Genomic DNA, 16,842 nt, shown 5'->3' with positions numbered 1-16,842 from the left:
ATACTGGTTTAGTCACATCCTAGCATTTCACGGCCGTAACTGGATGAAGCCAAAAGTATATCGTTTTTCCCCGCATGTGTTTCAACAATTTATGGGTCGGAAAATGTGTTACATAAAGGTTGAATTTGCATTTGATGTAACATGTTCAATCAATAACACAAATTAAATTTTCATTAATCTTACACAATTACAGATTAAATATATATATATATTTAACACACACTGCTATCAGTATCACTGATCATTAAACATGTTAAGCTAAGAACGACCATATGCCGTTAAGCATTTTTAAAATTAAAATATTCGCTTCTTATTGGTTTTCTTTTCGAATAGATCCATCGTGTAACAATGAACGTATATATTATATTTTTTAAATCGTAAACGTTTAGGTCCATGCGCGCATTTGAATGGTGGATGTGAACAAATATGTGTGACACATCATACAGACAGCGACACGTTCACAAAGAGGTGCGAATGTACCCATGGCTACACTTTAGCTGCGGACCAATCATCATGCACTTCCGGTTAGCAATATGTAAACTATATTCGAACATCATGATGAATAAGTGCATTTAACAAAAAAGGCTTAACATTTAATATGGTGGAGCAAGCTTTAATCAGGAAAAAGCAATTATAAACCTCTAATAAATACATAATTGATATTCAAGAACACGTGTTGATATAGAAAACACTCACAACATAACGTCTTTAATGCAATACATAGAACGATGGTTGCAATGACATTTTATAAGAATTCACAATTTCACATGCATGTATACAGTTCTTTAGTTTAAGTGTACTATACAATATTATTCCATAAGCATAATTTAAAAAGAATTATCAATTCGATGATATAAATTTGTGCTTTAGCAAACCCATCTCGCAAGAAATTAACATCGAAAAACATCAAAAGATCTGACACGAAACGAAACTTTTATTGCAGATATAGCAATGAAAGACAACTTCCTTCTCGTCAGTGACAGAACGTTATTTGAAATTCAGCAGATCGAACTGAATACTCAGAAGATTCACACCTTACCGCGCGAAGATTCCTTTGATCCACGCGGCATCTTCTTTGATGCGAAAACCTCGAAGGTGTATTGGTCGGAAGACGATAATTCGATTGTATTCGAGTCAAACTTGAACGGAACTGAACAGCGAGCCTTTGCAGACATCGGTATGTTATGTCATTTGGTTAGTGCCACACTGAGTGTTGTATATCAATCTTTACGACCGACACAAAACAATCATCAAAACACACGAAAGGGCATGTATGGAACGCCAATGCTGCCTTCTGATGGCACTGGTCTTTATGTTCTGTGCATTTACTAAGTTGTTTTGTGTAAACTACATTTTGTCCTGTAGAAACATCATTTTGTTCTGTACATTTTTCATTATGTTATGTGCATTTGCAATATCGTTTTGTACTAACGACATTTTGTTAGGTGCATACATCATTTCGTTCTGTGCATTCGTCATTATGTTGTGTGCATTTACCAACCCGTTAAGTACTAACGACATTTTGTTAGGTGCATACATCATTTCTTTCTGTGCATTTGTCATTATGTTGTGTGCATTTACTAACTCGTCTGTATTAACGACTTTTCATTTAGCGCATACATCATTTCGCTGTGTGCATTTGTCATTTCATTAGGTGCATACATTATTTCGTTGTGTGCATTTGTCATTATGTTGTGTGAATTTGTCAGTCATTATGTTGTGTGCATTTGTCATTATGTTGTGCGCTTTTGTCATTATGTTGTGTGCATTTGTCATTATGTTGTGTGCATTTGTCATTATATTGTGTGCATTTGTCATTATGTTGTGAGCATTTGTCATTATGTTATGTGCATTTAGTAACTTGTTCTGTACTAACGACAATTCGTTCTGTGAATTTGTCATTGTGTTATGTGCATTTACTAATTCTTTCTGTACAAACGACATTATGTTTTGTGCAAACATCATTTCATTATGTGCCAACGTCGTTCTCATGTTCGAATACATTACAATGGGCAATAAAAGAGATAACACCGGTGCGAAAAAATGCGGAAAATGTAACCACGTTGGAGGTCCATCAAAAGGCAGCATTGGCATTCCATAGGCATGCGCTAATCATCGAAGACACGCGATCATTGAAGATACGCATGACGTAGTGTCGCTTGAGGTTTTTAAAGAAAAAATTTGCTTCGAATATTGAAGGTCTTTGGTTATTGTCACGTAACTTCAGAGGGGCCACAGGCGAACTTAATGTGATATTAACCGGATTCAATTGTGTGTCGGTCGTCCCTGTAAGTAAGGAGCTAACCTTCCTTCCTGCTAATAAGAACATGGAACCCCGTGTAGACTTGACTCGCCGCAAATGACAAAACACTCATTTTCACAGGACGCGGCTCATAATAGTAATGCGCATGTGTCATTAAAGTGAAAAACAACTACCTGCGCAACAATAGTGATTTATCGCTGATATGTTGTTTTGTTAAGGAAAAGGTCCAACTATTCTTAAATGTATGGGCTAAAAAATAGACCCCCACCCGGTCTTTCTTCTTAGCTACATGCCTATAATTATGAAATCTTCTTTGTACAGGATTTGGCACACCAGCGCGGTTCGCAAGGGACGAGACGACGGGAATTATGTACTACACGGCTAGCGACTGGGCCCATATCGGTATGATAACAAAGAGTGGCGAGGTGTTCGAGCTCGACGAGGCCTTCTTTTTCGAAGCTATGGAATCCATCGCGGTTCATCCTCAGAAAGGGTAAGATCGTTAAACGTTAACGTTAGCTTAATCCATATACAGGTAGCTAAATCCGTATAATGGTAGCTGAATCCGTATACAGGTAGCTTAATCCTTATACAGGTAGCTAAATCCTTATACAGGTAGCTAAATCCGTATACAGGTAGCTAAATCCTTATACAGGTAGATAAATCATTATACAGGTAGCTAAATTCATATACAGGTAGCTAAATCCGTATACATGTAGCTAAATCCTTATACAGGTAGCTGAATCCGTATTCAGGTAGCTAAATCCTTATACAGGTAGCTAAATCCTTATACAGGTAGCTGAATCCGTATACAGGTAGCTAAATCCTTATACAGGTAGCTAAATCCTTATACAGGTAGCTAAATCCGTATTTAGGTAGCTAAATCCTTATACAGGTAGCTAAATCCTTATACAGGTAGCTAAATTCATATATACAGGTAGCTAAATCTGTATACAGGTAGCTAAATCCTTATACAGGTAGCTGAATCCGTATACAGGTAGCTAAATCCTTATACAGGTAGCTAAATCCTTATACAGGAAGCTGATTCCTTAAACAGGTAGCTAAATCCTTATACAGGTAGCTAAATCCTTATACAGGTAGCTGAATCCTTATACAGGTAGCTAAATCCTTATACAGGTAGCTAAATCCTTATACATGTAGCTAAAATCATATACAGGTAGCTAAATCCGTATACAGGTAGCTAAATCCTCATACAGGTAGCTAAATCCGTATACAGGTAGCTAAATCCTTATACAGGTAGCTAAATTCATATACAGGTAGCTAAATCCGTATACAGGTAGCTAAATCCGTATACAGGTAGCTAAATCCGTATACAGGTAGCTAAATCCGTGTACAGGTAGCTAAATCCTTATACAGGTAGCTTAATCCGTATACAGGTAGCTAAATCCGTATACAAGTAGATAAATCCGTATACAGGTAGCTCAATCCTTATACAGGTTGCTGAATCCTTATACAGGTAGCTAAATCCGTATACAGTTAGCTAAATCCGTATACAGGTAGCTGAATCCTTATACAGGTAGCTAAATCTGTATACAGGTAGCTAAATCCGTATACAGGTAGCTAAATCCTTATACAGGTACCTAAATCCGTATACAGGTAGCTAAATTCTTACACAGGTAGCTAACTCTGTATACAGGTAGCTAAATCTTTATACAGGTAGCTAAATCATTATACAGGTAGCTGAATTCGTATACAGGTAGCTAAATCCGTACACAGGTAGCTAAATCCGTATACAGGTAGCTAAATCCGTATACAGGTAGCTAAATCCTTATACAGGTAGCTAAAGCCTTATACAGGTAGCTAAATCCGTACACAGGAAGCTAAATCCGTATACAGGTAGCTAAATCCGTATACAGGTAGCTAAATCCTTATACAGGTAGCTAAATCCGTATACAGGTAGCTAAATCCGTATACATGAGATTGTTTCGATTTTTGGCGTGGTTTAGTATTTTGTTTCCCTTGTGGTAAGATTTTAATATTTTGGAACTCTTTCTATGTCCTCGCCATCAGAAGGTTTGCACTTGTCCATTCCCCGTCCGGACTCGGTTTGTCCGTCATTCCAGTAAATGAGCAGTGACTGTATCCGTATTTACTCGTTTGTTTAGATTATTGTATGTTTTTTGTAAACATGTTTTACCTTTTTTTCTTATATCTGTGAAATGTGGTATTTTAGTTATCTATATGTTTTATCGCTTCAAACATGTTAGCTTTTATCTTTTGTAAATGTGGAGTCATTTCACAATTTCTTTTCATGTGCAAAGTGCGTTAGTGTTCTTGGCTGTTATCAGTGAAATGTCCGTTTTATTCTTTAACTTTGCTCCAATATGGTAGTTTTATGAATCTTTAAGTGTTATTATAATTAAAAAAATACAGTATACAAATTCCTGTCTTCTTTACGCTCCATAGTTGGGCCATGTCATCTAAAAAAAGTCTCCATAGTAAGATAAGCTTATTCAATTTAACCATATTTAATTAACTTGGTGGCGTTTATTGCGAATTGTAAAGTGTTTGGGTAGAACTAGTACTTGTTGTCGTACAAATCACAAGACCGTTTCTAGATAGGAAATCGACCCAGGGACCTTATTGCCTCCAGTCTGACTCCATATCCCCTACGTCAACGCTTGATTACTGTATTCTAATTGGCTTTGTTGTTTTCTAAACAGGTGGATGTATTTCACCGTGGACGATTCTCGCTTCTTTGGAGACTCATATGTAGCCAGAGCGGATATGGACGGCAAAAATAAGCGGGAGCTGATAACGAAAGCAAACGGAAGCTACGTAATTGCACCGGACGGTCTTTGCATTGACTATATCCGTAAGTGCACACAGTTTATACAATTGTATAACAGTTCTGATTCGACGTGAGTTATAAGTTGTAATATAAAGACCTTGGCGCAAGCAAACGGGATTTAGAAGTGACCGGGATAATGCTGCATATACAACCCAGGAAGACAATTCCTGAATCACTATGGGGATTAAACTCTGGACCTGCCGGTTCCGAGGCAGGCGCTCTTACGTGTATATGTGTCTTGTTCTAAGAAAACTGGGCAAAATTCAAGTGCGTAAAGTGTCGTCCCAGATTAGCCTGTGCAGTCCGCACAGGCTAATCAGGGACGATACTTTACGCTTAAATGGTATTTTTAGTTTCAAGGAAGTCCCTCCGTACCGAAAATCAAGTTTAGGCGGAAAGTGTCGTCCCTGATTAGCCTGTGCGGACTGCACAGGCTAATCTGGGACGACACTACTCACATGCATTATGACCAGCTTTCACAGAACAAGACACATATATACATCCGTGTAAGCTTATATAAATCATATACGAGTATATTGGCCGCATTCTGTTAAAACTGGGCTAAATGAAATTCAATAAAAGCGGAAAGTGTCGCCCCAGTTAAGCCTGTGCCCTATGCAGTCCGCACAGGCTAACCGTGAACGACACGTTCCGCTTGTATTGAATTTACCTATCATTTAAGTATCTTCTACTAAACATAAATCCAGCTTAGGCGGAAAGTTTCGTCAGCCTGATCAATCTGTGCGGGCTGCTAAGCTTGGACGACGCTTTAAACGCATGCGCTAACCCCAGTTTTTTCCAGGACGATGCTAAGTATGTATATTATTGTACATTCTCGCAGACCAAAGATTCTTCTGGAGTGACCGGCAGTCCAACATCATACAGGAGTGCAATCTGGAGGCCACCAAGTGCACCACGATCGTCAACAAGACCGGCGAACACGCCGAGATTCGCGACCTAGCGACCGACGGCACCCTTCTGTATTACACGGATTCTTTACGAGAGTGAGTCATCGTAATTTAAAATCAAGTCAAGAAAAGCTTTACGACTGTCACCGATATGTACGTGTGCCAAGTATGGTTGTCTAAAAAATTTAAAGATTTTCATTACAGGCGTCATTTCAGCCTCGTCTTTGGAAATAGGGGCTTAATGCATGTGCATAAGAATCATCCCAGATACGCCTTTGAAGTATGCACTTAATAATCACGAACGACGCTTTCCACACTGACTGGATATTTGTTTAGAAAAAAACTTCCTTATAGAAACGTCCATAAAAGCGGAAAGTGTTGTCCCTGATTACAAGTAACCTGTGTGTACAGGCTAATATGGTAGGACACTTTACAGGCATTCATTTAGCCCTGATTTCCCAGAACGAGACTTATTTGTAGCATACCCCAGCAGTTCCACATATAACGAGTTCAGGTCAATGACATTGTTGATTAGCATGTTGCTAAAGACAAGGACAATGATGCTGAGTATTATGATGATGACGTTACTACGACGACGATGATAAAGATGATGAAGAAGAAGAACACGAAGAAGATGATGATTGAGATGATGTTGATGTTGTTTTTGTTGTTGTTGATGATGATGATGATTATTATTATCATGATGATGACGACGGCGACTATGAAAACAATAATAATAGCGACGATGACGATGGCGGGGAGGAAAACGGTACAAATATTGATGTGATGATGATGATAGCAATAATGATGATGATGCTAATTGATGGGTTTCATGTATCAATCCCGCAGTCACGTGGTCACTATAAATCTGGACACGCTCGCGGAGGGGACGTTGTACGGCGAGGGACTCGGGCGGCTGGAGAGCCTCTCTCTGTATCGGAATGACAATCCTAACACGCAACCAGGTACAGTTACTCTGGCTTAATTTATTCATGGTCGACTCAGGTAATACTAAAATGTACCCCGTGTACTTTTAAGTATACTACAAAGTACCCGTGGTACAGAAATATACTAAAAAGTATCCCAAAGAATCGCCGGTTGCCTTTAAGCGTATTTTCCGTACCGGGATAAATTGTAGTATACCGTGTAAGAGTACCCGTGTAACTTTTAAGTAGTACCTGAGCAGACAACGACCAATTGAACTTAACTTTGTTTTCTAATCGTGTGATCAGTTATGCAATGTCCTAGTTATCGAATCAATTAATTTACATTTCGTTTGACAAAATACTACGACAGGCGGATTAAGATATTATAATTATCATAATAAACATAGTCATCCTATTCATCATAATCATCACTATCATATTTATTCCAACAGTCGCCACAAAGTGCGCTGCCCGCGGGGGTCTAGGGGACTGCAGCGACATCTGTGTACCTGTGTCCAGGGACGCAGGGCGCGTGTGCATGTGTGAACGGGGTGTCAACTTGAAGGGCGACGGACGCACGTGTGCTAACGGTAACTCTTGACTGAGTTCTATTTACTTTCTAGAAATAACGATTTTCAATACGCATGTATCGATTTCTCTTCTGATCAATTTTTTTTAACAATATGTAATTTTTATGAACTAAATCAGCTCGACCGTTCTTATGCCGTTTTCGGGGCGAAATTCGGTCCCATTCGCCTATTGAAATAATATACTTTATCCAAATATTTTTTACATTAAAACACTCTGAGAATCTTTATTTCATGTAGCTAAAATGTCCGAAATCGGACCGACATTGGCATGGAAAGAAGAATTTCGAAGGTTTAAGTAGATTCTATCTTTTATTTTCAAAATCATTTTTGTATGGATTACTGTTATATAAAACACAACTATTTGTGTTTTCTTTAAAGGGATCTTTTCACGCTTTGGTAAATAGACAAAATTGAAAAAAGTTGTCTCAGATTCGTAATTTTTCGTTTTAGTTATGATATTTGTGAGGAAACAGTAATACTGAACATTAACCATGCTCTAATATAGCCATTATATGCATCTTTTGACGATTTTAAAACCTAAAAATTATAAAGCGTTGCAACGCGAAACGATTGAATAATTTGGAGAGTTCTGTTTTTGTCGTTAAATTTTGTGAAACTACGAAGATTGCTTATATAAGGTATAAAATACGTCTAGAATGTGTAGTCGGCGGAATAGCTCAGTAGGCTAGAGCGTTTTTACTTCAGGACTCTGGCAGGACTCCAGGGGTCACTGGTTCGAAACCTGCTCCGGGCAATGTTCTTTTCCTTTTTTTAATTTTTTTCTTGATTTTTTACTGGAGCTTTTACGATCCAATGTTTACATTTATCAATATAAAGCATTTAATGAATAAGTTAAACAAATGCCAAAATCTGTGAAAAGGCCCCTTTAATTACAAAGTAAATCATGTGTAATAAAAATTGTATATAATGTATAATGATTACATACAAAATGCCCCATACTTACATCTTCACTTTAAATCCCCTAAATACGGACCCGCCGTCAAAATCCTAAAAAGGGCTGAGTTTAAATAAACAGGCCTTCATGAAGTAAAAAAATAAATAAATAAATGCACTCAAATAAATCCGTATTTAGATTTTTATGCCCCCCCCCCTTCGAAGAAGAGGGGGTATATTGTTTTGCACATGTCGGTCGGTCCGTCGGTCGGTCGGTCCGTCGGTCGGTCCGACCACCAGATGATTTCCTGATGATAACTAAAGAACGCTTAGGCCTATGATCATGAAACTTCATAGGTACATTGATCATGACTGGCAGATGACCCCTATTGATATTCATGTCACTAGGTCAAAGATCAAATTCACAGTGACTCGAAATTGTAAACTGGTTTCCGGATGATAACTCAAGATTGCTTAGGCCTAGGATCATGAAACTTCATAGGTACATTGATCCTGATTGGCAGATGACCCCTATTGGTTTTGAGGTCCTATGTCAAATGTCAAGGTCACGGTGACTCGAAACAGTAAAATGGTTTCCGGATGATACTCAAGAATGCTTACGCCTATGATCATGAAACTTCATAGGTACATTGATCATGACTGGCAGATGACCCCTATTGATTTTCAGGTCACTAGGTTTAAGGTGAAGGTCACAGTGACTCGAAACAGTTAAATGGTTTCCGGATGATAACTCAAGAATGCTTACGCCTAGGATCATGAAACTTCAAAGGAACATTGATCATGACTGACAGATGACCCATGTTGATTTTCAGGTCACTAGGTAAAAGGACAAGGTCACAGTGACTCGAAACAGTAAAATGGTTTCCGGATGATAACTCAAGAATGCTTTCGCCTAGGATCAGACCGGCAGATGACCTCTATTGATTTTCAGGTTACTCGGTCAAAGGTCAAGGTCACAGTGACTAGAAATAGTAAAATAGTTTCCGGATGATAACTCAAGAATGCTTACGCCTAGGATCATGAAACTTCATAGGTACATTGATCATGACTGGCATATGACCCTTATCAATTTTCAGGTCACTAGGTCAAAGGTCAAGGTCACAGTGACTCGAAACATTAAAATGGTTTCCTGATGATAACTCAAACATAATTAGGCTTAGGATCGTGAAACATCATAAGGACATTAATCATGACTGGCAGATGACCCCTATTGATTTTTAGGTCACTAGGTAAAAGGTCAAGGTCACAGTGACAATACACGTATTCACACAATGGCTACAACTGACAGCCCATATAGGGGGCATGCATGTTTACAAACAGCTCTTGTTTCTGTAAATTGTAGGGTTTGTTAAAATGTATAATGATTACATACAAAATGATCTGGCCTTAATGAAGACAAAAAATGAATAAATGCACTCAAAAGTATTTAAATCTTTTTCTTTTCATTGTAGTGTTTGTTTAAAAATAATAGTTGTGTCATTTCGCCTTTTTTCAATTGAAATAGATGTATAATTGTTATTAATAAGTTATATCAAATTATAAAATGATTTCAATATTAAAGAACGCAAACACAGCGATTGAGAAAAAACCTGTGACTAGCAAAGCCCTTTGTGTCATTCCGGAAATGACGCCATACTTAAGTTCGCCGCGATCGGAAGGTCTTAAGTTCGATCCCCACCCCAGGAGCGTTCTCTAGATCTTCCCCCGAAACAGCAAATACTGGTTAAAGGCCCAGGAAACGGACACGAGAGCATTTCTATAAGCCTGAGGCTTTCGATGCAATCGAGCTAAAAAGAATAGGTTTTAACTAATAGACGTCACACTACCTTCCATGCGCATTTGTATTCCAGCATTCCAGTGCGCAGAGTTCATAAAGCAGGAAAACGGGGTCACGGTGACTTTTGAGTACGACAAGTGCTTGCGTCACCTTGGAGAAACGTGCAAGATCGTCTGCCCGGTGAACTTCGAGCCTGTGAACGCCAACCTTGAGCATCAGACGTGCGGTCGCGATGGCTGGTCAGGGGAAACGGAAATACTCTGTATAGGTAAACTGTAGCACATTAAACAACGATATCTTTATATAAAAAAAGGATTCTCGTCATATATCATGATTTTGCAAATAAAGTTTAAAAGGATCTAAATAATTAAATTGAAAAAAGATTGTTTACTTCACACAAGTTTGACTTTATACTTACACAGTCTATTAATTAAAACAAAGTACATAATGCAGTTCCTATGCGCTTTAATAAACTGAATAATACTAATATATGCTGGTATTCGCAGATTGTTCGACATACGAGATAAATCCATTCCAAACATATATGTGGCTATGAATTCCATGCTGACTGGGGTATTAATAATAAAAATGTACTCATTATGACGTGACAAAGATTAGAACCTTTTAAGCATTGAAGATTAATAAGTCGTCTGTTTGAAAATACTTAATGTTTTGATTTTTTTTCAGAGAAGAAATGTCCGGCAGTAGTTCCAAACGCGATTCTTAACAACTGTGACCGGAAGCCGGGAAACAAATGTCAATACGCATGCGTTGCTGGTTTTCAAGCAACTTACGAAACTGCCATCTGCATGAACAATGGCGAATGGAACGTAGATCCGAAATATTTTTGTCAAAGTAGGATGAAATATTTTTCATTTGTTTGCTTTCACTATTCTATCCTGCTTTACAAGACGTAGTAACATTGAGAGTTACATAAAACTTCCGGAGATTAAAAACTTCATTAAGAAATAATGTGCGCGACGAGTTGCTAATCGCCCATTAGACAACGATTTGAAGATTTTTGGCGTGTTTCAGAGCGGTTCTTTTGCATTTGTTTAACAGTGGAACTTAAATACATGTATACAATATTACTCCGTTCATGATCGTAGACCATTTTGTTTGAAGAAATATAGAGAGCGCCTTCATAAACGATCATTTTAATTATTATTTAGGGCGCACGTGTTCGTCGACCATAGACTTTGGTACGATTGACTCGAATTGTAACAGAAGTTCCGGCAGCGAATGCGCGTTCCAATGCGCGTCCCCATACCAACCGGTTGATAAGTTGCGCGGAAGGTTAAAATGTGGATCCGACGGAAAATGGGAATTTCTTCCGGCCTGCGAACGTAGGTCAAATTTGTCGTATTATTTTTTAGGCAGAAATTTTTGTGAAATGCGAAATGTTGTCTTAAGGGGTGTTGCTGCAGTTTTGCTGATTTTTTTCCATCTAATAACTTTTGCTCAAAATTTATATTCAAGTACTACATACAAATACTAAATGAAAAATGAAATAAAAACATTGGGTCACCGGCCTTGTTTTGATTTTATTCACCATTTTATAACATGTACTTTTTCATTAAAACTGAAAAATCTCTTATTGCATAAAAATGATTAATAACCTATGAAATTGGCAACATATTGATGTTATATAAGCTAATATATATCATATACCATTTAATTAAACCACAAACTACCAAAGAAATGGAGAACACAAGTTAAATTTTAAGAAATTTTAATTTTTATAATTTTTATGTCACCCAAAATAATGTCATTTTTTTACTATTTTAACACAAAAATGGAAGTTAAAAAAGTTCTATCTAATAACTTTTTGCGAAACTGCTCAAATATGTTCATCTACGTATTGTTATCATAAAACAAAAATAAAAAAGGGGGGTCACCGCACTTTTAACAGAGATTTTTTTGTTTAACTATCCCTACCGTCTATGTGAAATTTCCTAAAATACAGCAATTAGGGAAAACCCAAGTACCGGTACATAGACTGTTATTCATAAACATTATAGATTGTTTACAATCTTTATTGGGATCTCAACGGCTTACTAAAACACAACACTAATACAATATTTAATCACAAACATAAGACCATACAGTATCAAACTCGACCTTAATCATCCATAACAGGGACTTGTTGACAGATTTCGGCATGTTTTGGAGTTTGTGATTAAATGCTTTAAATTGATTAATGTAAACAACAGGACTAAAGAGCTCCAGGAAAAAACAATAGTGAAATAAAAGAAAGAAAAAAAGAATAAAAAAAAGTTAACCGCACCTGGGATCGAACCACTGAGTACCTATTATGAACCTACTCGGTCATAAGTGTGTGATGATTCTGATAACAAAACTATTGGGTTGTGATAATAGCATCGGTGTTGCCATAAATATATCCTCGGTTAAATAAACTGCCGCAACACCCCTTAAATAATAATGTTGTTAATGAATTAAATACTTCAAAAAATTGAACTTAAAAGAATACATTAGCGCAGACGTTGTTTTATAATTATACATCATGCTTTTAATTAACCTAAGTAAAGTGTGGTTTAGATTTTTTCGCATATCAGACAAAAACTTATTTGGTAAATATTATAAACGAATATGAATATTATCAAATATTGAATGGGTTCTTTTAATATCATATATTGTGTGTTGTAAAGACGAAATAAACGCCTTCGTACGTATGTCTCTGATGAATCATCATACTTGCATTCGTCAATATTTGTCGAGAAAAAAATGCAACAAACATAAACGATAAATATTAACTTTCCATTGTCAGTTGCAAGGTGTCCGTTAAGTTTCGTGGCCGGGGACGCAGTTTTGGACACTTCCTGTACCTCTACGACGGTAGGGGGCGCTTGTCCATTCACCTGTCCGTCTGGTCAGAGGCATCTGGTTGACAAAGTCGTCTGCCGCAGTGACCAGAATTGGTACCCGGAAAACCCGTGCGAAGGTGATAACATTAGTAGTGATATACTTGCCTGTGGTTTTAAGGGGATTCCACCACAACCCGCGACTTTTGTTCTATGTCAAAGAAGGAAATTAAGTGTTGTATATTCTTCAATAAACCATGGGCAGAGCCTGATGTTGCGAGGGGGGTTCCGGAAATTACGATTATTGTTTAGTCAAATGCATGTGTTTAAACGTGAGATCTAGGAAACTTGATAACTAATTTCTAAAACAAATTAGTCATGTTATTTAAATAATTAAGTTTATCTAAAGGTTTTAGCCTTTACAATCACTGAACTTTATACTTCAGAAATGACGGCGTCGGTTGCGTCGGCAAGTACCGGAAGTGGCGGCGGCATATCAAAGGTCGGCGCTGGCGTCGGCTTTGCCGTTCTGGCGGTCATCGTGGTTGCACTGATAGTGCTGCTTGTGGTCTTTCTTGTCATTCGAAGGTAGGAGGTGGCCACCAATTTCAGCCAGTCATCACGCATGAAATAAAGTACAGTTTAGTGACGTCATTTTATATGTCCATGATATCAACTGATGCGTTTCGTATTTTTTGTCATTTTTGTTTGTTTAGTAAAAAATAAAGGCGATACATGTGAAAACTGATGAAATAAACAGAGTACCATTTTATCATAATATTCTATATGTATCAAATCGAAAAAAAACAACAACTACTACCATCCATTCCTATCATTGAAGACGTCGCGGCGATTCTCCGTACACGACTGCCTCGTACCACAACGGTCGAGGAAAGGATGGTGTTGCCATAGAGAACCCCGGGTACATGCAGACCCTCGGGGAAACTCCGACCACCGGGCGAAGAACCGCGGAAAATCCTTACTCGTCCGTGGATGTTGCGCAGATGCAGCCAGTTACGTGAGTAGACATTTGTAAAGCCTTTGAACGCTTCACAATGTTTTTAGAAAGCAGTCCGTGCACCTAACACACATGCATTAAGCCTGGCTTTCTCTGTGCAGTCCACGCACCTAACACACATGCATTAAGCCCAGCTTTCTTTGTGCAGTCCACGCACCTAACACACATGCATTAAGCCTGGCTTTCTCTGTGCAGTCAACGCACCTAACACACATGCATTAAGCCTGGCTTTCTCTGTGCAGTCCACGCACCTAACACACATGCATTAAGCCCGGCTTTCTCTGTGCAGTCCGCGCACCTTACACACATGCATTAAGCCCGGCTTTCTCTGTGCAGTCCACGCACCTAACACACATGCATTAAGCCCGGCTTTCTCTGTGCAGTCCGCGCACCTAACACACATGCATTAAGCCCGGCTTTCTCTGTGCAGTCCACGCACCTAACACACATGCATTAAGCCCGGCTTTCTCTGTGCAGTCCGCGCACCTAACACACATGCATTAAGCCCGGCTTTCTCTGTGCAGCCCACGCACCAAACACACATGCATTAAGCCCGGCTTTCTCTGTTCAGTCCACGGACCTAACACACATGCATTAAGCCCGGCTTTCTCTGTTCAGTCCACGGACCTAACACACATGCATTAAGCCCGGCTTTCTCTGTTCAGTCCACGCACCTAACACACTTGCATTAAGCCCGGCTTTCTCTGTGCAGTCCACGCACCTAACACACTTGCATTAAGCCCGGCTTTCTCTGTTCAGTCCACGGACCTAACACACATGCATTAAGCCCGGCTTTCTCTGTTCAGTCCACGCACCCAACACACATGCATTAAGCCTGGCTTTCCCAGAACACGACTCATAGGCTACAAAAAAATCGAGGTAGGCGGAAAAAAACAAGGCACTGAAATTTATTGAAAATATAACATTAGCCCCACATTTTTTTCGAAAACATCGATCAAGTAGTTGCAGTTAATATCGCTTGATAAATGTAAAAAATCTTCTCATGATAATTCTATGCATCAATGTGTTAACAATAATAATTTATTCTCTGTGTTAGGCCTTGAAATTTATTCGGTATAGGGCTGCTTGCATTTCTCAATCTAGAACCTTTTAATCATATGCACAATGTGATGACGTAACAGGTTCGATCCGCTTCCAAGCAATCCGGGAAATCTCGGAGCAGACGACGACGGTTTCTTCAACCCGCTCTACCGGAACCAGGCAAGCCTCGCCGAGGTCGCGCACGTGGACATAACGCACGAGGTCACGGCAGACGACAAGAAACTAACGAACGATTCTTGGCTGAAAGAACAGTCCCGGAAAAAGTAGATCAAAAAAACGTTATATTTAGAATTGAGTGTGAAACTGTCGTATTCGCTTCATATTTTTCTATCGAATGCAATAGATTTGCGCTCACTTCATAAAGCGGACAACGACTAATAACGTAGTCGAAGTTCGTTATTTCGAAGTCGCCGGAACAAAAAAAGGCTTGGAAATAACGTGTATTCAAGTTAAACATTGCATATATTGGCATTGAAGTCATAGAATGAATGCGGTTGTTGAATGCAAGGCTTGATGCATTGAAGTCATAGAATGAATGCGGTTGTTGTATGCAAGGCTTGATGCCGAAACATTAAGTTTAAATATGTTATTGATTGAATCATAAACACAGAACATAAATACATTACTGATAAAAATGTTTCTGTGATTAAATCCGTACGGCGACATAAGAAATATTTTATTTAACAGTCTCTGTTACGTTCGCACGCCATAGTTCTAAACTGCGCAAGTAATAGAGATTGCTGAATGAAATATTTCCTATGTCCCCTTTAATATGCCGCCGTAGATGTGTTTATTGGAATTTATGTTTACATAATTCCGGATGTGTATGATATTAAGTGATTATATATTTTATTATATGATGTTTTTCTTTTGGTGAGGATAACATATCAAGTCCTTACAATACCCCAATACTAGTATACATGGGCATTATTGAATAAAAGTCTCGATATCAAACATCAATATAGATCAAAGTTTGAGATTTTAGAAGAAATTTGTGCTTAAAAGCTTAGTCATGAGACTTAATCAACGAGACAAATAAATCAGTCGACAAACACACGAGTTGTATCGTTACCTTGTTTGTTTGTAAAGAACGTGTCCTATTTGCCAGACTATGAGTCTGTTGGTTCACAGATGAGTCGCGTCATGCGAAAATGGGTCTTCTGCCGTTTGCGCGTTCGAGCAGTCCGGTAAGCAACTACTATGTCCGCTACGAAACTTTCCTACGACTGCCATTCACATGGCAAAAGACCTATTTCCCCACGACGCGACTTAAGTGTTCATCAAATATTTGTTAATAAAAATCATGTCTGTTAATAAAAACTGTTATTCGCGTGCGCTTTTAATAGTGTTTTTACAAGTTCCATGTATATATACTTTTACATAAAATGTAGACATACGTGTATATTGGAATATGTCGAAATGGGCTAGTTATCAGCAACTTTGTAGCGAGTACATGCTTAGAAGTGTATAACGCACAAGTCCAAATTGTATCAGCCTTTCTCAGCTTCATATTAGATATGGGCCGTGCTCTGTGAAGAGGGTTTAATGCAAGTGCATAGTGTCGTCCCAGATTAGCCTCTGCAGTCCGCACAGGCTAAACAGGGTCGACACTTTCCGCTCTCATTATATTTTTCGTTTACAGAGTCTCTTAGCAAAAATTCAGTTTAGGACTGCACAATCTAATCTGGGACGACACTTTACGCACATGTATTAATCCCACTTTTAAAAAAGCACGGCTCAGTTATATAT

The 16,842-nt window shown here is 38.5% G+C and overlaps 1 protein-coding gene across 1 annotated transcript; it reads left to right on the top strand.

The window, feature by feature from the left end:
• Positions 1–397: 397 nt before the first annotated feature.
• LOC127845348 (low-density lipoprotein receptor-related protein 1-like) lies at positions 398–16,297 on the top strand. The gene is made up of 14 exons (XM_052376211.1): positions 398–524; positions 944–1,177; positions 2,585–2,756; positions 4,948–5,099; positions 5,917–6,079; positions 6,833–6,948; positions 7,362–7,499; positions 10,265–10,459; positions 10,879–11,046; positions 11,364–11,537; positions 12,980–13,153; positions 13,460–13,601; positions 13,855–14,031; positions 15,174–16,297. Exons 2-14 carry the CDS (start codon positions 952–954, stop codon positions 15,358–15,360), a joined length of 2,184 nt encoding a protein of 727 aa, XP_052232171.1. The 5' UTR covers positions 398–524; positions 944–951; the 3' UTR covers positions 15,361–16,297.
• Positions 16,298–16,842: the final 545 nt, after the last annotated feature.

Source organism: Dreissena polymorpha, chromosome 9, assembly GCF_020536995.1.
Source record: "Dreissena polymorpha isolate Duluth1 chromosome 9, UMN_Dpol_1.0, whole genome shotgun sequence".
Lineage (NCBI taxonomy): Eukaryota > Metazoa > Mollusca > Bivalvia > Myida > Dreissenidae > Dreissena > Dreissena polymorpha.
This window is presented reverse-complemented; position numbering and strand designations above follow the sequence as displayed.